This window comes from Anas platyrhynchos, chromosome 1, assembly GCF_047663525.1.
Source record: "Anas platyrhynchos isolate ZD024472 breed Pekin duck chromosome 1, IASCAAS_PekinDuck_T2T, whole genome shotgun sequence".
Classification (NCBI taxonomy): Eukaryota; Metazoa; Chordata; class Aves; order Anseriformes; family Anatidae; genus Anas; species Anas platyrhynchos.
In genome coordinates, this window is record NC_092587.1 from 32,163,639 (window position 1) to 32,187,078 (window position 23,440).

General features: G+C 40.1%; 1 protein-coding gene across 1 annotated transcript in view; it reads right to left on the reverse strand.

Moving 5' to 3' along the window:
- The window catches only part of NELL2 (neural EGFL like 2), a 148,833-nt gene that overhangs the window by 19,948 nt on the left and 105,445 nt on the right, over nucleotides 1-23,440 (reverse strand). Inside the window, exons 14-15 of the mRNA XM_038166632.2 lie at nucleotides 22,212-22,334; nucleotides 19,996-20,091 (exon numbers count right to left, since the gene is read on the reverse strand). Of these exons, the coding sequence (XP_038022560.2) occupies nucleotides 19,996-20,091; nucleotides 22,212-22,334 (219 nt within the window). The remainder of the gene's footprint in view (nucleotides 1-19,995; nucleotides 20,092-22,211; nucleotides 22,335-23,440) is intronic.

Here is a 23,440-nt window from a genome sequence, read left to right on the forward strand (position 1 = left end):
TTCCAAACTGAAGCCCCACTTTGAAAAACAGTGTCTGGCATTTTGGAAGTAAGTACTGTGTACAGCTAGCTCTCCTTGACATGAAAAAAAATGCTCTTCCAAATCACCTCCTTTATACCTCATAATCACTCATTTCCTGAACTGTAGCAACAGTTTCAGCTATTACACCCTTGCTCTTGGGGAGACTAAGAAAACCCTGCTCCCTGAAGAGTAAAATAAGATCATTAGCAAATTATCCACTGGTACAGTAAGGAAAAAAAAAAAAAAAAAAGAAAAGCTAGCAGTCTGATGAATATTATTAGAGAATTTCTGTATAATAAGAGCTTTGAAGATAGAAAGTGGTATAAAATTGCCAATTTGAAAGATAGTAGTACTCTTTCATCCAGCAATAGGACCAAGCTCTCTAATGTGGTCAAGCTGCACTCAACAAAGAGCCATGTGTGATGAGAGGCGGGGTATGGCTATACCATTTTGCATTACTCACTTCAGGACTGAAATATTAATCACCAAATCCTCCTCTCAGAATAGTCATCATGCCACCATCAAACACAGAGTTAGAGACATAGAGCACAGTTTAGTCCAAAAATTTTTTATTTCATAAACTTCTTTATACAGGTCAATGCAAACCAAAGCCTCAGCAGCCTCTTCATGTCACGAAGGAAACACCACAGATTGGAAGCTGTGAATATGTATAAATTAATTATTTCCATCTTGGAAGTTTTTCTGGGACAGTATAGCACATGGCACTCAGCTAAGACTGCCAATTAATAGACTCACAATTACAGTAATCTGTCCCAGTGCTATTTTTTTTTTATTTTAACTGGATGTATTTATAAAGATACATGAGCAGCCAGCAACTTTTGTAACATTCAGTCACTACTGGCTTAGGCTACCCTGAGATCTCATTTCAAATGCAACAGCCTTTCGAGCCTAATGCTAACCTCCAGAGCCACCCACATCCTATCCCCACAAAAAGTATAAATAAAATGCATACACTGAAAGAAAAATTATGTCAGAAACAGATTGCCAAATAAGTTGTTTAGGGTACTATTAAGCTGTTTAAAAAAAAAAAGAAGTCTTCAATGTTTTTTTTTTGTTTGTTTGTTTTTGTTTTTCCTGAGTACATTTGGAACAGTCAGACTTTGATATGTCTTTGCATTTTTCAATGCATTTTCAAGGGTTTTATGTCTGACTCGAGTATAAGAGACCATGTCCCAGCTATTCAGACTTATGCTCAGATAACAGTATGCCTGGTAACATTAGGATGTCTGGGATATCTGATTTTAGTAAATATGTATGCAGTGGGGAAAAGGCCTTACTGAGTAAGACAAAATAAAAGTTCACTGTACTGCATAATGTATCTGCTGTCAAAACTCAGTAGCTGTGAAAGGATTCATCACCTCTATGGCAAGTTTCAGAGTCCCATATTTAAGACGAGAAGTGCTTGTGTTGGTTTTCATTTTATAGCAAGTTTCTAATATGGTAATACTTGAGAAGACCCTGTTGTTCAATCAGACATTTGATTTGAAATCTTAAAAACAAAAACAAAAAACAAAACAAAACAAAACAACAACAACAAAAAAAAAAAACAGGTCCCAGTGGAGAAATATAAGAGCTTGAAACTAGCTCAATATACTGGAGCTATCTTGTTAAAATATCAGCTTTCGGGATTTCCATCCTGCTACATTCCCATACACTGCATGCAGTGCATGTATCTGTATATCAGACAGAAGATATTTTTTTTAAAGTGAGAATGAAGCCTAGACCGCTATAATAAGTAGTTGAAGAAGATACGAGTTATGTCAGAAAAGCAGTTATTTTAGAATGCCTATTAAATACATTCTGTAAAGTCTGATCAGATCCTTTCTTCAAATATTACTGATGGTTCCCAAAAGGAACTCTTTCCTTTATTAATGGATGTTCTAGAGCCTGATTTTGCTTACAAGCTCACTCTGATTTTTTCAACTTCCAGCAACTCTTTAAAGATATCATATTATAGTATGAATACTAGGACACGCTTTCCATTTTATGGGCTTTCACATCAAAGCTTCCACTAAACTATAGAATATTCTTGACTTTAACCATATTAGCATCCCAGCATTTTATTCAGTTATAGGTTCAAATCATGAAGAGCCAGACTACTGTTGGCCTTACTGCTGGGGCATAGCAAAGAGTAGAGTCACCTACAATTTTATCTTAGAATAGCATAATTCCATGAGTAAAAGGTCTTGATATAGTATTAGAAATATCAGTTATCTCAGATAAAGCCTTCAAAGAACAGTGAAGACTATGGTCTTTCCTCTTCCTACTCCTCTGTATAATGATTTAGGCCAATGCAGGAAGAAATGCATTTTAAATGCCTTTGAAGTTGCTACTCTTCTTTATGTCTCTACTTCACCCAGACTCTTGCAGAAATTCTGTCTGAGTCACCTTAACACCGTAATCTGCCTCAAAGGGCTGAAAACTAGAGTTGGAGTTATAATCGTCACATTAAAAATTGCTTCAACAGGTTGAGTCAATGCTGCATACATGTTCTTCCCTCTAAATTTCCAACTGTCATGTTGCATGAAAAAATAACTGTCGTTGAAACAGATTTTTAAATTTTTTTTTTAAATCCCATCAAGAGCATGATTGCATTTTTTAAAGTACCCTGTCCATGGAAAACTAATTTAGTTCCATTAATGAAAAGGAAGCAAAATGTGATTGAGGATGTAATACGGAATTATAGTTCATTAATTCTTCAAGTATGTAATTTTCCAGACTCCTGATCCCCCATTGATTTCTGCACACCCCCATAGGTCTTGCTAAATGCCAGCAAAAAGAAATTCAATTGTGTTGTTATTTCATGTGTGGCAGTGGCGGTGCTCCAAAATTAGATAGAAACATTATGAAAGGGAATTTTCCACTGACTGCTTCACCATGCAGCCCTGTTAACAATTCTTTGTTGTCAAGAATTGATCAATCACAGACCCCACAGATAACTGAAACTATGACAGTTCTTCATTATGTACCCAATATCATCTAAAGATGTGACATTTGTAACAATTGAAGATGATAATTCAGAACACCTAATTAGCCATGATGAACTAGGTGCATGCATGAATAGCAAAAAATATATATATATAAAAAAAGAGGAATATATTTTTCAATGAGATTCAGTGAAACTGGTTGAGCCAATCCCCAGTAGAAATTTAAACTAATTGAGAGGTACTGGTTTTCTTTTAGACACTGACAAAGGTGTGGTTTTGCTTTCACTTTGTCCATAATTCTCAGGACAGCACCTCATCTTTACCCTAATACACACTTCCATTTCCCTATTAGCCCTATATTGAAAAAGTAATTATTTTCTTCAAGATAGAAAAAGCACTTCTGTACCTTGAAATACACTGACAAAACCACTTTAGATGCATACTGGTGTTTGGAAGTGATGTAACTCCATTTGCCCATGTTAGGAACAGGACTAACACAGTAGTAATACTCCCTATCTCCCTAAGCATGTCAGTTACTGGACAACAGCAGTGGAGTCCTAAACAAAAATGCTAGCTCATTTCATCTGAAAAATAAAATTAAAAAAAAAAAAAAAAAAAAAGAAAAGGAAGAAGAAGAAGATTTATATTGTCCAGATGTTATCTCTTTTTCTAATGAGCAGGAAGGAAGGCTTTGCTTGCAGAATGCACTGATTGAAGATCTTGAGTTTTCTCAAGTGAGGAATAAACTCAGTCATAACTGCGAGTTGTAAGAAAGGCTTCTACATATTGGAACCATGGATTCTACCGGTATATTCTCAGCTATGTTTGGGTTCAACTTTGCAAAAAGCTGTTTCATTTCAGTTCTGGTACAAATTACAATAAATTTCCAATGATTCAGTTCAAAGGTTATTTCAGGAGAACAAACAAAAAAACTCACAAAACAATTCAGTTTTGGCTAGTGTCTGATCTGACACCCTGATCTGAGCTTAGTCTTCTATTTTAAGCCTCCTATCCTTTAAAAAAGTTCATAATTTTAAAACATTCTTACCTACATCTTCTTACCAGCAACTTGTCACCATGACTCTCGTATATATACATGTATATATCATTCATATAGCCCTGACCTGGAAGTGTTGAAGGACAGGTTGGATGGGGATTTGAGCAACCTGGTCTAGTGGGAGGTGGACCTGTCCACAACAAGGTTAGAACTGGGTGGTCCCTTCCAACCCAAACCATTCTGTGATTCTATGACTACAGATTTACAGTGCTGCTCTTAAAGTGTCAAATGATGTAGCAACTGCACACAACTGCTGAATCACAGAAGGAAAAAAAAAAAAAAAAGAGAGAGAGAAAAATAATTTTTTTTAAAAAAGCTATATTCTTATATTCTTTGCTTGGGCTATAAACATATCATTGGCATATATCTGCAGAGACTGCACACTCCCTCATGCTGACAGCAAGAGGAAGGGCTCCACAGGGATATAGTGCAATGATTGGCAGTGTTATAGATTTTAATTCCACTAATAGTTGAATGTCTCATAATTCATAAAAGAGAGACCCTACAGTGAGTTATGAAGGTCATCCTTATTTCTCTTGTATAACAGAAGGAAATTCTATTATAGTGCTGCCCAGCTGCACTATTCACATTCTATTTATAGCACACCGTCTTTTAAGAACCTAACTGAAATTTTAGTTTTCATGTTTTGTAAAGGAGATTCTTTCCCATAGCAAGTAATAGCTAAGTAGTGGATGCATTTCAATGTTTTTAATAAAGAACAAAATTTCCCATCTCCTCCAATCTCTTTTGTAGCACCCTCCTTTCCTGGTTTCTCTCTCTCTCTCTCTCTCTCTTTTTTTTTTTTTTTTTTTTTTTTTTAAGCTGCTACATATAGGATTGTAGTGTTTCAACAAGCTAAAGAAAATATAAAGATAACTACTAGCTGACTCTTCAGCAGAGAAGATGAAGATGTCTTTTGCTATTCAAAACTGACAAGGACTCTGAGGGAAGAAAGAAATAATACACACCCAAGAAAGCGTGTCAGGCAAGGAAAATGAAGGAAGAAAGAGACAGAAGGAAAGAGCAGTAAAGCACATTAAACTACAAAACAGAAAGGGTGAGGTAAGAAGGTTTCATGCCTAAATCCAGAATACTCACCAAACTCAATATTGGGTATTTTTGTTTAATTTCTGCCAAAGATGTACTCTGTGAATAAATCTAAGCAAAAATGTGAAGCAAAGCAAAACTTTCCAAGCTTCTACAGTCACCAGCCATTGTCTCACTGCTCATTTTTGAGCTGATTTTTCATATGTGAGAAAAATTCAGGTGATAACTGGGATTAGGGTGACCTCCCTTCCAGACACTGCAGCAAAGCAAAAAGCATTTCATTTGCAGAACCCTGGCTTTCCTGTTGGCTTGCTGCAGATCTCATTTGTTTATTCTCACAGACAACTTTTAAACCTTCTTCTGCAATTTAATGAGCTAGCGGTTTTAGAATATGTCCTCTTTGAAAGTCAAAAGAAAAGTATTTTCTCAGGTTTTATGAATTCGCTTCACTTCCCCTTCTGAAAAATACAATATAAAAAACACCATTTCTTCCATCAGATACTGACATATCTGAGCAGAGGAGCAGAAATAAAATCATCTATGTCTTCTCTGGATTTTTGCCGCTGCCTTCTTTTACAAACCTTGTCACCTGCTCGTTTTTTCCCACATCTTAATTTCCACGTCTGTAAAATGAGGAGAAGGTGCTTATACCAGCACTCTAATTTTTTTTTTTTTTTATTGTACATAAAGGACTCTGGGTGAAAAGTTTTAAGTAACAGTGCTGATTCTGTTATAATTCTTGCATGGTTTGGGGAACAGGAGCTACCAAAGAGGCCAACTTGTCCTGGGGGGAAGCAAGAGGAGGAGCACTGAGCTGTAGAGACAAAAGCTGCATCCCCTGCCCTTACTCCCTCACCTACTTTACTGAGTACCATAGACATATCATAGAAGTCACAAGAGCACTCACTGATAGTTATTTGTCTTGCAATTTTTTAAAACAGAGCTCACCATGTAGACCACAAGTGTTCTTGTTTATGTGTGTGTGTGTGTGTGTTTTTTGTTTGTTTGCTTGATATTTTTTTTTGTTTGTTTTGTTTTGTAATAATGTAATATTCCCACGTACAGTTCTGCTGAACTCTAAGGATCTTTAATTTTTCTGCAAATTTGAAAGAGTGAAAGAACACAGTGCCAGTGCCATAGCGGTTAGACTTCATATTACTATATATGTTCAGAAGAGATATTTAGAGAGGGAAGAGCAGGAAGCTATTTTTTACACCAGCACATTGAATTTCAGAATTTCTTAAATACAGCTCAACAGTACCATATATCCCTTGTTTGTAACCCATCTGCTGGCTGCATATGTCTGTTTCTCTGTAGCCTGAATTAGCACTTGGAGCATTGTTAAAATAGAGTATTCCTTGCAGGAAGGCTCATTCTCCAGGGGTTAGCTGAACACCTCTCTACTACAGTTTCTGAGACTGCCAATCATGTTTCCTTTTTTTTTTTTTTGTTTAGAACTTCCTTGTAACAATAAATTCGAAGACTTGGCATTTATTGGCACATTGTTAGCTGAATTTTGATGGAATTATTAATTATAATAATAATTCAACTGACGCTCATTAATCCTTTACCAGATTTTTATTGGTATTATGAAATATGAAGTATGATTTCTCTTCCTAGGGACAGTCCTTTCTGAATCTAGAGTTACTCTTAGGCTGTAAACATTACATGCCCAAGATTTATTAAGCTTTTTAAGAATAAAATCCTGCAAATCCATTAATTTTTTTCCCTGAGGGAGAAAAAAAAAAAAAAAAAAAGCATGCAGAGTCTCTTCAAGCAGAGTCTCAGCAGAAACTCTGTTCAAGCATTTTTTGTTCACTCTGAAAAGGGATCTTTTTGAATTCTTTGGGGTCAGGGGCAAAAAAGAGAAACTTTAGCTGGTTTACATTCTTTATATGCCTCATTAGAGAAATCTCTGACAAGTAAAAGGGGTCAGAGACTTGATGGTAACCCAGACAACCCACATTTATAACCTATTATCTATCAGATTGTTACTCATACTTTGCATAGTTTACAGTTTATTGACTTGCCAACTGACAAAGATTCCCCACAAATTTGGGGTCCTCCTCTTACAGGATGTAAGTGTCTGTGAACTTTCATCTTGTGCCTGGATGAATTTTACCCCCTTCCTTCAGCCTTCACCTCTTCATTTCAGTACTTTTGTTTTAGAGGGAGTGAGGGACATGCCCTTTGCCACCTACAAGCCCTGTAAGCAAAGCTGCTGCTGCATCATGCATTCCACAGGATGCTCTCTCTCCTGCTTCCACTGGACTTCAGTAAAAAGAAGGAGATGCCAAATAGAAGAGAGGTAGAGTTACGAAAGAGTTAATGTCTTTGCCTCTACTTTGTTCTGCCAGTGTTTGCTCTCCTCAGTCTGCTTATGTTTAGAAGAGCAACTGATGCCCAATTAAAAAAGCAGAGATTTCAGTATTTGCCTCTTTAGTGCTCAGTGTCTTAAGATGTAATATATCAAATGCTTTGCATGACTTTAAGTTAGGCAAAGTCAAAATATTTTTCATGAATACATCTAACTAGATTAGAAAACTGCATCGCACTTGAGATCCTTATGTGGGTATTACCTTTTTTTGAAATTATCTCTATCTCAAATTTTATTAAACCATGGTACATCCGCTGCCTCATAAAAGTACAAGCATCAGTAGCAACTTGTTTTATTTTTATGCATGTTGGACTGGGCACCTATTCACCTAAAATACTAATTAGTTGTGGGGGAGGCAGATGATTTATGAATAATGCTATGAACATATTGTATGTTATAGTTCCTTCAGCTAGACTCTAACTTAATGGGATTCTTGCTAACCCAAGGCCTGACTTCAGAAATCTATTAAAGCATAAGCAATTCAACAACATGTTTCACAGCCCTTTTTTTCTTAGTCTTGATCAGAGCTACCATGGTTGAATGGTCTTGACCATCAATGGCACAGAACCAGTTTTGGATAAGCCCAAATGGACATTTCAGAACGATTCAGCACAACCTGCTATTGTTGTTATTTCATAGAAATAAACAAGAAAAACTGGCTCACATGCAAAGATGAAAGACCAGACATGCAGTTCATTAAAAGCACATAACAGTGTATGTCAAGAGAACTACATCAATTCATATCAGTTGAATACCAGGCCTAGTTTTTATGAGATGAAAGTGTGAGAAAGGAGATCAGTTAGGAAAACAGTTATTTTTATTAGGTTAGCCTAGAAACTAAAAGAGATGAGGAACAGGGCAAAAAAAATAAGACAAAATAGTCATTCATTTTGAATTTCTGGAAGATGGTTTAAAAAGATAACTTTCTACACTTTTAATAAAATACCTTCAGATGATTACAGAAAGCTACAACTAAAGGAAACAAACCATTTCATCAGAAGAACTCTATGGGACTTTCAGTACCAGCTTTTCAGTAATACCCTTATACTTTCAATCTGTCAGCACAGAACCACCTCCACCTCCTGCCCTGTCAACTATCGAGGCCATAATTTGCTTTCTTTCTTTGTTTCACTAGAGGCATCATATGAACAAAGCTCATGACAAGAAAAGATTCTCTAAAGATGATAGGTCCTACCCTCGTGATGTTATGTTATCATGATGACATCACAGAGTGTAGGGAAAAAATATAGGAGCCAAAAGTTTCTTTGCATTCTCTGTTCCAGAACAGCCAAAGAAGATTTTTCAAAGACTTTCTAGGAATTTCAGATTTGACAGAGAACACATTAGGCCTGTCTGTCTGGAACAGTTACCCTGTATTAGTGAGGATATTTCTCCCTGTTAATCACCAGACACACGTAGGTCACTACATTATGCTCTAACCAATGCATCAGAAAATTGTACTAACAAAATAATGCAAAAGGTTGGCAAGTAACCAATGTGGAGGTTCAAATTCATAGAATTACTGTTCTCACAAACTGAAAGTAAGACATTTGAAACTGAAGCAAGACAAAAGAAAAAAGACAATGAATCAATGTACTTTCCAAGTACTGGAAAGACAGGGTCACCACCAAGGTACTGGGTTAGATGGTTCACAGGGGCACAGCTCAGTATTTGAATCATTGCCCTTAGGCACAATTTGCCTACAGAAGTTCAGGAGGTGAAGTTTAATAGCTTTCACCCTGAGCAACAGAAAAATTACCTTAAGCTAACCATGCAACTTACTGTGGCGATTTTAGCCTACTCCCTGCTAGTGCTTGTTCAAATCTCAAAAGTCATCTCATATTTTGAAAATATTAAAAAAAAAAAAAAAAAGCAACTACAAGAAAAGGAGATATATGATGACTGAAATACCAGTATGCCTTTTTAAGAAAATAACTCATAGTCATTTCTTGCTAACTTATCTTTGTGTTACCAAAGATTATATATGAAGATTCTTTTTATTCACATTGCATAATTGTAGTTCAGTGACAGGAATGCAAAATATGAAGGATATATCTCTAAATTCAGTATTAGGCTTCTGTATCAAGGTATTGGAAATTATCATAGTAACTTTTTTTTTTTTTTTTTAATTCGAATTAGCTGTTATATTGAAAAAAAAGATACAGAAATTGATGATATAGGATGCTTCCCATATCTGCTTCTCCTACAGTAAGTGAGCATTTAAAATGGAATAATACAGTGTAAGATTTAGCACCACTGAACACACTAGTTATACACATTACCTTGATAAACCAAGGATAGCTCAGAGAACATTATTCTTGCTTCTGTAATCAGTAACTCATATGCAAATAAACCATCTTTGAAAAGACCAAGACCGTGAGGCAGACCACTCATTACCCAGCCTGTGCAAGCTGGGTAATGACCTTATGTAACAAAGATGCAAGTTATAAAGGAAGATATTTCGGCATCCTCAGCAAAATCATTTCATTATTTTTAGCAGCTGGGTCCTGTCTCTTTCTGCTGAAATGGAGACTACAGAAAATATTTATTAAATGCAGGTGCATGCAGTAATTCAGAAGAGTTTTTACTTCAGAGTCAGCTCCTGCAAATAGAGAGTACAGTTAGATATTTGCTCTTGCAAGCCTAAGTTAAACCAATTAAAGAGGATACTGAGAATCCCATGTCTAAAGCTACATTTGAGCTATGGCAAGAAAGACCAAATTTCCCAACTCAATATGCCACATGCCCAAATTTCCATAGGGCAGGATGCCAGCAGATGTACCAAGAAAATGGGGAGTACAACAGATAACACAAGGATGAGAAATAGCAGTGACTGCCCAGGGCTAGGGAATGCACACTGCTAAGTCCAGCAATGTGGGGGACACATCAACTGCAGCATCCCTCCTCACTCACCTCCTCCTACAGCAAGGGGAGGGTCTGGGTTTTGTGGGGACCTGCCACTACCTCCTCAGCACAGCTGTGGTGCCAGTAGCAGCATGCAGCCCAGCATGCAAGCTGGATCTCAGCTGCTTGCAAGCCACAATTTGGATTCTTTGCATTTTGTCCTGGGTAATTTTTATTTTTATTTTTTGTTTGTTTGTTTGTTTTGGTTTGCATCAAAGGAACAATTTTAAATAGCTTATGAACTTTGAAAACAACTTAACTTGAAATGCTAGACTTGATTGACTATAAAAGTCCTGACTTTCAGAAGATGAAAAGGGACAGGCAGCACAGAAAGGGTGGCGGTGTGGCTCTCTATATTAGAGAGTCTTTCGATGTTGTAGAACTCGAGGCTAGGAATGACAAGGTCGAGTCCCTTTGGGTTAGGATCGGCAGGGACAACAAGGCTAGCGTCCTGGTCGGGGTCTGCTATAGACCGCCGAACCAGGATGAGGAGACGGATGAGGAGTTCTACAGGCAGCTGACAGAAGTTGCGAATTCGTCGGCACTTGTACTCGTGGGGGACTTCAACTTCCCTGACATATCCTGGAAGCACAACACAGCCCAGAGGAAGCAGTCTAAGAGGTTTCTGGAGAAAGTGGAAGATAGCTTCCTGACGCAGCTGATCAGTGAACCTACCAGGGGTGGTGCCCTGCTAGACCTTCTCTTCACAAACAGAGAAGGACTGGTGGAGGATGTGATTGTCGGGAGCTGTCTTGGGCAGAGTGACCACGAAATGGTGGAGTTCACTATTCTTGGCGGGGCCAGGAAGGGAACCAGTAAAACCACTGTATTGGACTTTCGGAGGGCTGACTTTGGGCTGCTCAGGACACTAGTTGGTGGAGTCCCATGGGAGGCGGTTCTGAAGGGCAGAGGGGTCCAGGAAGGCTGGGCGCTCTTTAAGAGGCAAATCCTAATGGCGCAGGAGCGGTCTGTCCCCATGTGCCCAAAGATGAGCCAGCGGGGAAGAAGACCAGCCTGGCTCAACAGAGAATTGTGGCTTGAGCTTAGGAGGAAAAAGAGGGTTTATAATCTTTGGAAAATTGGGCAGGCCACTAAGGAGGACTATAAGGATGTAGCGAGGCTGTGCAGGGACAAGATTAGGAAGGCCAAAGCTCATCTGGAGCTCAATCTGGCTACTGCTGTTAAAGATAACAAAAAACGCTTTTATAAATATATCAACACAAAAAGGAGGACTAGGGAGAATCTCCATCCTTTACTGGATGCGAGGGGAAACTTAGTTACAAGAGATGAGGAAAAGGCGGAGGTGCTTAATGCCTTCTTTGCCTCAGTCTTTAGCGGCAAAACCGGTTGCTCTCTGGATACCCAGTACCCAGAACTGGTGGAAGGGGACGGGGAGCAGGATGTGGCCCTCACCATCCACGAAGAACTGGTTGGTGACCTGCTACGGCACTTGGATGTGCACAAATCGATGGGGCCGGATGGGATCCACCCAAGGGTACTGAGAGAACTGGCAGAGGAGCTGGCCAAGCCCCTATCCATCATTTATCAGCAGTCCTGGCTATCGGGGGAGGTCCCAGCTGACTGGCGACTAGCAAATGTGACGCCCATCTACAAGAAGGGCCGGAGGGCAGACCCGGGGAACTACAGGCCGGTCAGTTTGACCTCAGTACCAGGGAAGCTCATGGAGCAGATCCTCTTGGGAGTCATCATGCGGCACTTGAAGGGCAAGCAGGCGATCAGGCCCAGCCAGCATGGGTTTATGGAAGGCAGGTCCTGCTTGACGAACCTGATCTCCTTCTACGACAAAGTGACGCGCTGGGTGGATGAGGGAAAGGCTGTGGATGTGGTCTACCTTGACTTCAGCAAGGCTTTTGACACCGTCTCCCACAGCATTCTCCTCAAGAAACTGGCTGCTCTTGGCTTGGACTGGCGCACGCTTCATTGGGTGAGAAACTGGCTGGATAGCCGGGCCCAAAGAGTTGTGGTGAATGGAGCCAAGTCCAGTTGGAGGCCAGTCACTAGTGGCGTCCCCCAGGGCTCGGTGCTGGGGCCGGTCCTCTTTAACATCTTCATCAATGATCTGGATGATGGCATTGAGTGCACCCTCAGTAAGTTTGCAGATGACACCAAGCTAGGTGCGTGTGTCGATCTGCTCGAGGGTAGGAAGGCTCTGCAGGAGGATCTGGATAGGCTGCACCGATGGGCTGAGGTCAACTGTATGAAGTTCAACAAGGCCAAGTGCCGGGTCCTGCACCTGGGGCGCAATAACCCCAAGCAGAACTACAGGCTGGGAGAGGAATGGTTGGAGAGCTGCCAGGCAGAGAAGGACCTGGGAGTGATGGTGGACAGTCGGCTGAATATGAGCCAGCAGTGTGCTCAGGTGGCCAAGAAGGCCAACGGCATCCTGGCTTGTATCAGAAACACTGTGACCAGCAGGGCTAGGGAGGTGATCGTCCCCCTGTACTCGGCTCTGGTGAGGCCGCACCTCGAGTACTGTGTTCAGTTTTGGGCCCCTCGCTACAAGAAGGACATCGAGGTGCTTGAGCGGGTCCAAAGAAGGGCGACGAAGCTGGTGAGGGGCCTGGAGAACAAGTCCTATGAGGAGCGGCTGAAGGAGCTGGGCTTGTTCAGCCTAGAGAAGAGGAGGCTCAGGGGTGACCTTATTGCTCTGTATAAGTACATTAAAGGAGGCTGTAGAGAGGTGGGGGTTGGCCTGTTCTCCCATGTGCCTGGTGACAGGACGAGGGGGAATGGGCTAAAGTTACGCCAGGGGAGTTTTAGGTTAGATGTTAGGAAGAATTTCTTTACTGAAAGGGTTGTGAGGCACTGGAACGGGCTGCCCAGGGAGGTGGTGGAGTCACCATCCCTGGAAGTCTTCAAAAGACGTTTAGATGTAGAGCTTAGGGATATGGTTTAGTGGGGACTGTTAGTGTTAGGTTAGAGGTTGGACTCGATGATCTTGAGGTCTCTTCCAACCTAGAAATTCTGTGATTCTGTGATATGATGAATTCCCCATTCACTGCCCAGTGGGATCTGTTAAAATGTTTTACATCACAAATCAGGCTTAAGTGCTATTTGCTTTAAAAAAGTTTTATCCAGGTTCAGTAGATTAACTCAACATTTTCCTATTTCTGTGAGTCAAAGTCAGCACTTTAATGTTACTAAAGCACTGCCCACTGCAAGTATCCTCTAAGATATGGTCTTAAACCTGGCAGCCTTCCCAAAAAATGGAAGCCTGAATTCTCTGGCAAGCAAGCCAGGCAGGATGTGAAAACCAATGAAATGGGGAAGGCATCACCTCTTGCTATAGCTCTCACTCCGGACAGTCTACTTCTGCACTATCTTCATATTCACTCACCACTTTTATCTTGCTCCCCTCTTTTGCAAACCATCTGCTTTCTCTGGCTAGACTACAAACTGTTTAAAGGTACTCTTATTACTTTAGGTTTATGCAGAATCTTGCACACTTGCACTGTAAATTTGAGCCTTTTAACATTCTTGTTGTAAACTACAATCCTATGCTCAGTAATTTCCATTTTTATTTTAAAAATAAAACAGTGAAAAGCAGATTCCTTAGTTGTGAAAGTTTTGAGTACGATACTTCAGAGGTTACAGACAGTTTCTGTTAGACTGGGGCCAAGAATTTTTAAGAGTTGTGCCAAAAGTAATTCCAGTTCTTTTAGAATTGGTTCAATGCTCTGTGGGCTTCAAATGCCATTTGTGTCACAGTTTTAGCTTCAGAGCCTACCTGGCCACAAGCTTATTGTAGTTGGTTAGCTGAACACCAATAATGAAGGGCTTAAATGGAAACAATTATCTTAGGATGATGAAAGTACTTAAAAACTATTTATTTTTTTTTCAAAATTGGTAACGTTAACAAGTTTTGTGGTTACTTTGACAATGCATTCTATTCCAATACTAGTAAAACTATTTTCCCAACAAGGGTACCAGAATTATAAGAATTTCTCAAGCTTTCTTTGAAACAGGAATAATAATAGTATTCAATAATCTGAAGCCTGCTATTATTATGGCCAGTGCACATGAACAAATTCATTTGGATTTGTTGAAAAGAGCAACAGTCACACATGCTAATTATTTAGCTTATACAGAAAGTGGCACAAAACTCTAGAGAGATCTGATCTGTAACAACTGTTTTGCCAAATCACTTGTCTGAGTTGTATTTTAGTATTTTGAACTACAAACGTTAAAGGTAAAGCCATGAATACTTTTGCTACATCAGTCTTTTTGTTTCTCCATGAAATATTAACAACACTTTTTGTATTTTTGTTTGAGCTTTCCATATAGGAAAAAAATACAAAGAGCCAAGTAATATATTTTTCCTTATATCCGGCTACCTCTGGTAAGAGACCTGATAAAAGACAGTGAGCTCATATATCTCATGCTGACCATTTTTTTCATAAATCCACTTCTATATTTAACTACACTGCCAGTAAAAATACCGGGCTAGTATCAGTAATAATATAGGGCTGAATAAATGTAGAGTCTGTAGGTTAAACTTTTTCTCAACAGATCCTTTCAAACACAACAGCTTTGTATGCCAGTTTATTTTCAGCAGTTTGCCATGGCATAATAGCAGGGGGATATCATAGAATCATTTAGGTTGGAAAAGACCTCTAAGATATGATTCCTTTGATAACCAAAGTTTCTTATCAGGAAATGAAAGTTACAGCCAATCATCCATAAAGAAGCCATATACTTCCAACCAACTTATTACAAAAACTATATCAAAACACTACTATAGTAGTGAAACTCTGTTATTTGATCTCCTCCATAAATAAAAGCAGTCCAGGGGAATACTCAAAGTACAAAATGAGTGTGGGAACTCAAAAGAGAAGCTGACAAACAGCAAGAATGCAGTAATCTTAGACACATGGACTAGCATATATGCATATATAGTAGGAGAACAAACTCACTGTTAAAGTTCTATCATCAAATTAAAGGGGAGTTACCATAACATCAAGGCAACATAACAAAGTTATCCTATAACTTTCTGAAATAAAGCAGTTTTCAAACACAGTTTAAGACAGCATTTAAAAATGTCTACTGAAGAATTCATAATTTTGCAATCAAACAAGACAGTGTTGTCAGGTGTTTTGAAGAAGTTTAACTGGCACAAATATTTTCAGATTCCCTTGGTGGTCTCAGCTGCAGAAGACAGTGCTCTACCAGGTTAACTACTGCTGTGCCTTGTACAACTTGAAAATCTTTTAACACATATACAAGCCAACAAATGCACTCCCAGAATTAATTATGCCTCAAACTACTTCCTTTGGGAAGAGAAATGGAATTTTTTTCCCAGGTCTCATTTTTATGTTCTATTACCAATTTAAAAAAAAAAAAAAAAAGTGCTGGAGGTCAGTGTATCTGCACACAATTCTTACATCTGCTTCCTTGTCCTACTGATCCATTTCAACAGGGCATAGGCCATGATTAATCTAAAATGCTTGCAGGAAAAATTCTAAAGCCTTGCAGCAGCTCTGTTAACTGTAAGGCACTTCACAGTGAATACCTCATCTCACACAAATAATATCTAACAGTACTAGCTGATCCTCATTCTTATGTTACTGAGGGAGCAGTGGTTCCTACTGACACCTTAGAAGCACCCACTCAGAAGCAAAATATTCTCTGAAATGCAATGTCCATTACAGCACCTAGTTACAGAAAGCTTTGCTTCTCTTTGCCAAAGCTGCATTGTGTTTAGGAATCTGACATACCCTTTCCATGGCAGGTGACAGGTGAAAAGAATTACAGCTATGCCTCTAAAGACAAACAGGCTTCTGGTTACTAAACTGCAGAAACTGGGAAGGCTGCTTGGTGTTCTGGGCGAATGGGCTTGCCCTAAGACCACATTTCAATTTCAGGATAATTTTGTCAGAAGATTTCTGACCTCTCCCATCAGAAGCAGGCTGTCTGCTTCTTACTCACTGGTGCCCAGTCACTGCCCCTGCTTCTCTCCACTCTTTTGGAAGGCTCAGAGGAGCTGTGAGTCTCATCCCTCCAGGCCTGACTGAATTTCCATCTCGTACCTTTTAGCTTCCATGCCTACAGCTATAGCCAGTTCATCAGCTATTCACCCTAGCTGATTCAAAAGGGTCTGATCTCTTATTGCAAGCCATTCCCAACTGCAGCTTTGACAGACGAATGGTGAAATAGTGTAACTCCCCAGCCAACAGCAAGGGCACCAAGGGAGCAGGCCAGGTCTTTGATAAATGGTAGAGAGCCTCATTAAAGACTTAGGGGAATGCTCTAGATACCAGCAATCCCAGCCATTTCAGCTGTGGTTTCTCCCTGTTCTGGGTCAACGGCGTGCCCTACAACACACAAGTCTGGCCCCATAAACAAGACCTGAGCAGGGGCAGCATCTTTCAGGCTTACAGTGACAATATATGTGCAGAGCTGGTGTTTGGAATGGACATGGAAAAGGGTGAGGCACTCAACCAAGACGAACAAGAGTCAGCAATGTGCCCTTGTGGAAAAGAAGACCAAAGGCCTCCTTGACTGTATTAGGAAGAGCATTGCCAGCAGATCAAGGGGGTGATCCTTCCCCACTATTTCATGCTGTCAAGGTCATATCTGGAGAGCTGGGTCCAGTACTGAGCTCCCCGGCACAAAAGAGATATAGACATACTGTACAAAATCCTGTGAAGAGTCTTGAAGATTATTGAGGGAGCAGAGCATCTGTCATATGAAGAGAGGCTGATAGAACTAGTATGGTCAGCCTGGAGAAAAAACGTCTGAGGGGGATCTTATTGATACATCATGGTGCTGGGGTAGCCAGACATTTCTCAGTTATGTGCAGGGAAATGACTTGGGGAGGGTGGACATAAATTGTAATACAAGAAATCACATTTAAACATAACAAAAATTAAACTTTTATTTATTTGTCTGTTTGTTTATTGTAAGGGTGACTGAACACTGGAATTGGTTGCCCAGAGAGGCAACCCTGAAGATACTCCATATCCAACTGGACAAACCCAGGAGAAATTCACTCCATTTGACCCTGCTTTGAGCAAGTAGATTGGACATGGTCATCTCCAGAGACCCCTCCTAACCTCATCCTCACCACAGTTCTGAGAAATTAGTTAAACAGCTACTAATCAATCTTTTACAGAAGGGTGGAGTAAGAATTGGTGACTGTATTTTTTAGGTTATTTCTGCAGTGTGGATTCGATATCCTATTAATTGTTTCATGAGTTCAGCAGCTGATGATAATTTTTATAACACTACATGTTTTAGGTGAAAAATGCCAAGAATCTTCAACAAGCAGTTTTTAAATATGTGTGGCATAAACCAAAATAAGTAGTATGTGATTTAAAAATAGAGATGGCATCATTATATCAATCCTCCTCCCTACTTGTATGTGACTGCAACTAAAGATGTCTGCCTGAAAAAAAAAATTATAACACTTTTGGAGATAAAGTGACTGTTCAAAAAGGGAAGCTTCCAGCATAAATTATTCGTAGTGTGAATGTCTTGATCACTTCAAGCTTAACAAGAACTACCTTCATGAAACTCTGCCACATTCACTGGAAGTAGGTATGTGCTATCTGAAACTCAGGTTTTCCTTTATGGCTGCATGCTTCTAAGCACGCAGTCTCAGAATGAACAGGGCATCTCTTCCATTTGTCACACTGAAGGTGTTTCGGACTATGTATGTTTCAAAGCCACGTGCAATTTGACTATAATCCCATTCCTGGACATTAATATCCAAATAAAGTGACCAAGCTTGTACCCTTTGGCTGACCACTTGCACGATTTATTTCAACAGTAAGAACAAATATGATGCCCGCTGGACCTCCACCAGGGGAGAGGGGCTTCTCTTTGTAAAACTGGCCTACAAAACTGGTTTGGTGCTGCCAAACTGCCTCCAAATCATAGCAACAGTATCACTAGCTCTCATATATCAGGTCAAAACTAGCATACTAATCGTATGTTAAATATTGAGATCAGGTGTTCAGAGCATACATGTATAGGACAATGCTTCTGGAGGCATTCTGCTATGCTGCCTGCCCTCCTGTAAGGTTGCTGTAGGGCAGGAAGGCCAGCAGTCTGGCTGCCCTTGAAGGGCAATCGAGCCTGACTGCGCTGAAGCTAACTCTAGGCCAGTATCTGAACTTTCTGATTTGGGAACAGACTGTACTTGGGCTCTCCTCTAAAGAAGGAATCAGAGACAGGACTTCCAGGCAACAATTCAGACAAGGAAGCTCACCCTTTGATAGTGGCTATTCATTTTGCCTATACAGACTAAAACAAAGATGTTTCTAGTCTACATATTTCAGATAGATATAAAAAAGCTGGAAAAGATGAATATGGGCCTTGAAATGATACACATTATGTTTAGTTGATATCAGCAGAATGCAGCAAGGAGCATGTGAAACAAATATTACTAAAACAAAGTAACTGTTTTAATACTTCAGCATTATCTTAGCACATAAACTGTTCCAAAGAAAACACAACGGTTACACTGAAGAGACCTTGTCATCCTGCACTACGCTATTTTCAGTCTGTGAAAGACTGAGAAATACCCGAAATCTTGCCATTTTGACATTTTTCTAGAAATAGATCAACAGTCAGAATACTGCTTTTCACAGAGCACCCCTCTTGCGCTCTGTGGTAATATATGTCCAGCTACAGCAGAACGAAAACAACCTCATTTCTCACCTCTCAAATGGACCAGATAATACAGAATTCAGATCAGTCTGTGTTTTTCATTAAACTGGACATGTTTACAAGTCAGATGAAAGCAATACTTGCTCAAATGACCTCCTTTCCTCTGCTTGGAAGATTTATTGAAGGCAATATAGAATGGCAACAATAGTCAATCATAGGTGGCAGACTGCCCTTTTATTAGGCATACTGAAGCCAATTAATCTAAGCGAGCTTTCTCTCTTTACCTCCTGAGGGCACGTACTGTTAGAATGCGTTTTAAAATTCTGCAGCAATAAATAAAGGTGCTGAAACTATTCATTTGAACTTTGAGAAATTATTTACAGGGACTCGAGATACTAAGTATTAACACTGTACTCTGCTGGGCAAAGTGCCTCCTGCTGTAATTTGACTAGATCCAAGATTTAAAAAATAAAGCTCTAAAACAAGGTTTTATTTGTACAGCCATCCTCAGGGACAGCAAGAAGAGAAAGGAATGCCTGCAAGAGGAGGTAAAAGCAGCAGGAAATCTGCCTTACAATGAGTAAAGAATGCTGAGTTAATCAAAGTCTTCAAATAAAGTTGCAAGGGAAGGTGGGCTAGCAAAGGAGGGACACGTTTACAACAGAGAAGTAATCAGTTATTGGGACTTAAATCAGAAATGTCAAATTATCTGCCATTTATAGGAGATACTAAAGATCATTTGAGGTGAAAAGCAAGTCTATAATATTCTTATTAATTATGAAACATCAAAACCCAAGACATCTTAATTCATGTTCTCATTTTTGCAGTCCATGTGTTTCTAATTAGAACTGCTGTAATGAGTTCACTTGGGAGGCATATAGGAAAAGTGAGTAACTTTTGAGCAGCAGCTTCCTCTTTTAGGGCACACAGTTAAAACTCCCCTTCGTTCTTGGATTACCTCAAGCATCCTTCTTGCATTACCTTCACCATAAATTCAATAATAATCTTACCAGTTTCACAGCTGGGGCCAGTGAAGCCTTGTGGGCAGGCACACACATTGGAAGCAATACAGGCTCCTCCATTCCTGCACCCATCTTTGCAAAATGCTGAAATAATAAAAGCATAGAAATTAACAAAGCTACACTCAGTATCTATGCAGGTGTCCACGGGGCTCTGGCAGACAGACAAAATGCAGTCCCTGCAGCACCCAGCACAGAGGCTTCTTTCTCCTAAGGACAGAGGTCACTAAGGGATGGTTTATAGCCCCCTGCCTCACTGGCCAGATGGGCTGACAAGCTACAGAAGGAGATTAGTGTAAATCATCTGAAGACAACAGCCCACATACATACTTCTTCCCATGCACTGGGAATCAGTGAAGGGCAGCATATTCCCTTGGAACAGACTTCGTAGGGCAGTGTCGTTCTTCTGTGCTTCCCAAGTAAATGCCTGAGCACAACAGGCACAAATGAGCACTAAATCAGCTGGCTACCCTCTTCCTTGATTCAGAGACTAGATTGAAACAATAAAAATAGCAATTTCTCTCAAGAGATTGTGAAGAACTCAAAAACATTTACCATTTACAGTTTGAAGTCAATCCCTGGATTTGTTTGTTGGCACACTGCAATCTGAGAAGCTGTGCTCATGTATTTAGGCATTTCAGCTTTCTCCAGATTTAGTTATAAATATGTGCATGCATTAAAGAAACTCCTCTGCTCACAGAGAAATGCAACTAGTTCTGATGCAAACCACAGCAGCTGTTTAATTGCTGATTGTATCTGCAATACAGAATGAGCAATGCTCTGGGCACAAGAACCTACAGAGAACCGAGGTGAGAGGAGGTGGACGACAATTATCACTAAGCTCTCCAAACTGTGAAAATCTGAGCACACTGTGCTTGCCTTGCATATGTGACCAGCCACGGGATGAGGTCTTAAACCTCATCTGAGAGTGGCCGTAGGTGTTATTAATTTGAGCTTTCCAGGTCTCAGTTCTGAGGCACCAGTCTGGTGGTGTGAGACCCCAGCATTGGGACATCTAAGCCTCCTGGTGCAAACAACCCAGAGCAGCAAGCACAGCACATGAAAAGCTGCCAAACCCCCAGAGACAAGAAGCACGTCCAGCTCCCTCTGAAGGACACAACCTAGCATCCAAGCTAGGGTTACAGAGGATGGGATACATAGGCTGTGAGCCTTCTCTTGAACCCTGCTTTTAATAGCAAAAAGGAGGGGAAGGATGCACTTCTACAGTGGGGCCAGGTAGCTCCTGAAATATTAGATCTGCATTCAGTGCCAAAATAGGGTTATGCATCTGGTCTTTGTCACCTTTTTGTAAACTGATAGACCTTCAACTGTGAGCTGCACAGGCTGAGCAGCAGCTGTGGGTTTGAACTTTCCCCAGCTAACTTGCTTTTCCAATTCCCCAGAGGAGGGAACACAGCATAAAAGTGGGCATTTGCTCTCTCTACCCATATGTTTCACTGGATGCAGGCATGAAGGTGTTTTACAAACTGCGCGTTTATGTGAAGAATATTTAGAAGAGTCACACTGTGACTCAGGTGAAGGAAAAGCTAGTGCTAAGATCATCAGTAGGCTTAGCAATCAGATGGTTGCTTAGTCGTGATAAAGCAGCAGCACAATTGCATCATTATCAATGTTAACTGAGGCCCCTTAGCGTCTGACACCTAAAACATCACACGGATTACTGCAATTTCAAGGAGCACTGGGTATGCTGTTGCTGCAGTTAGACCACCTCTTGTGTCTGGCCAGCTCCTCTACAACTGCACTACTTTTCTTGTTGGGCATCCTGTGCTAGGAGTCTGAGGACTTCCAAGGATTTGGGTCCAAGTATCATCTCCTCTCATGTGAGATGCAACAGAAATAAAAGCAGCATTTCATCTCCGGAAAACCATTTTCCTAAAGCAGTAATATGACTTCTAATGTTTACCAGGGAGTGAGAGTGCTAGGAAACAGGGCACCACCTCATCTGTGGCAAAGGGTTTGTGCAAACATGTCTACCACTTTTCCCATTTGAAATAAAAAGACACAGCAAACTAAATAATTTTCACTTCACCCAAGCAATATATCAAGTGTGGACATTGTAGGTCTCAATGCCCAGCCTACCATTTTGTCTGTCTTCTTCAAGGTATACAAACAGATATGCATTAATCATGACAAAGCACCTCACCCAGTTCAAGGAAAGCTGAACCCCCAGGATTTCAGCAGCTTACCTTTACACACGGTACCATTTCCTGTGTAACCCAGCTTGCAGACACAGTTGTGCCCACCCACAGTGTTGAAACAGAGAGCATTTTCATCGCAGTTGTGCTGGTTTGTTATACATTCGTCATGCTCTGAAAAGTGAAACAAGAATGGGACACTTTTGAAGCTTCACACCACAAAAAAAATGAAAGCTTTTTAGTAAGAGATTAACACAGTAGTAGTTAGTGATGACACAGCTATGTGCACATGTAACAATGGGATAAGCAGAGTACACAGTTTTAAGACATGCAACTGTGCAAGGGCTGTGTTGGAGCATAACTCCACTTTCATTAATGGGAAGCAATCATCAATACATTTTCCATGTGGGCTACAAGATTCTTGTAAATATTTGCCAAAGAGATGGCTAACATACTGCAAATCCATATGCTAGTTCTTATGTATAATTTATTCACACAGGCTTATCCTATGCAGGATTCATAGGGTTTCCTGCAGAAAGCTGACTAATGGTGTGTGTCACGTGCTCCAAGCTGCAAAAAATATGGTTAGCAGAAAGCTGGACTTCAAAACGTAGCCTTTTTTTTCTTTTGCTTCAGTGCATTCAAAGCTCTTTATTTTGGATGAGCTAAGTAACCTAGGAACAAAGGTCTGACTGCTCCTTAGAGTAAGGAACTTTGGTCACGGTGTGCTCTGAGATAGAAATCCTCAGTCTGGTGACACTCTGGGAAAATATCCCTTTGGGGAATAAATTCAAAATATGGACAATATGATTTTGTGTAAACTTGAAATGTACCATTTAGCCTGAAACAAACAAGTATTTGGCAAGCGTTTCCACTGGTGAATGTTTTAATGTCTTAGTTTGTGATTTGTTTCAAATGGAAAATGCAATTTCAAAATGAGGTGCTCTAAAGTGTCATTTCCATATGTCACGTGAAATGCTCTAGTATATTCAAAATGCATTTTTTTTTTTTTTTAATTAACAGCATTCATCCAAGCATAAATGACTTCAGACCCCCTGAAATTTTATTTTCAGGAAAACTGTCTGTTTGGGGAACATCCAGGTACGTAACTTGAGTCAGCACACATGGGCCAACCTGCATGTGAGGTTTCCATAGCCATCATTCTGTACAGGTTTTAGAAAAAAATTTTTAGTGCAGTTTATGGCAGTTCTGGATGTCTGACACAGGTCTTAAATCTGGAATTGGATGCTCTTTCTTCCCTAGTCTTGGCTGTTACACTG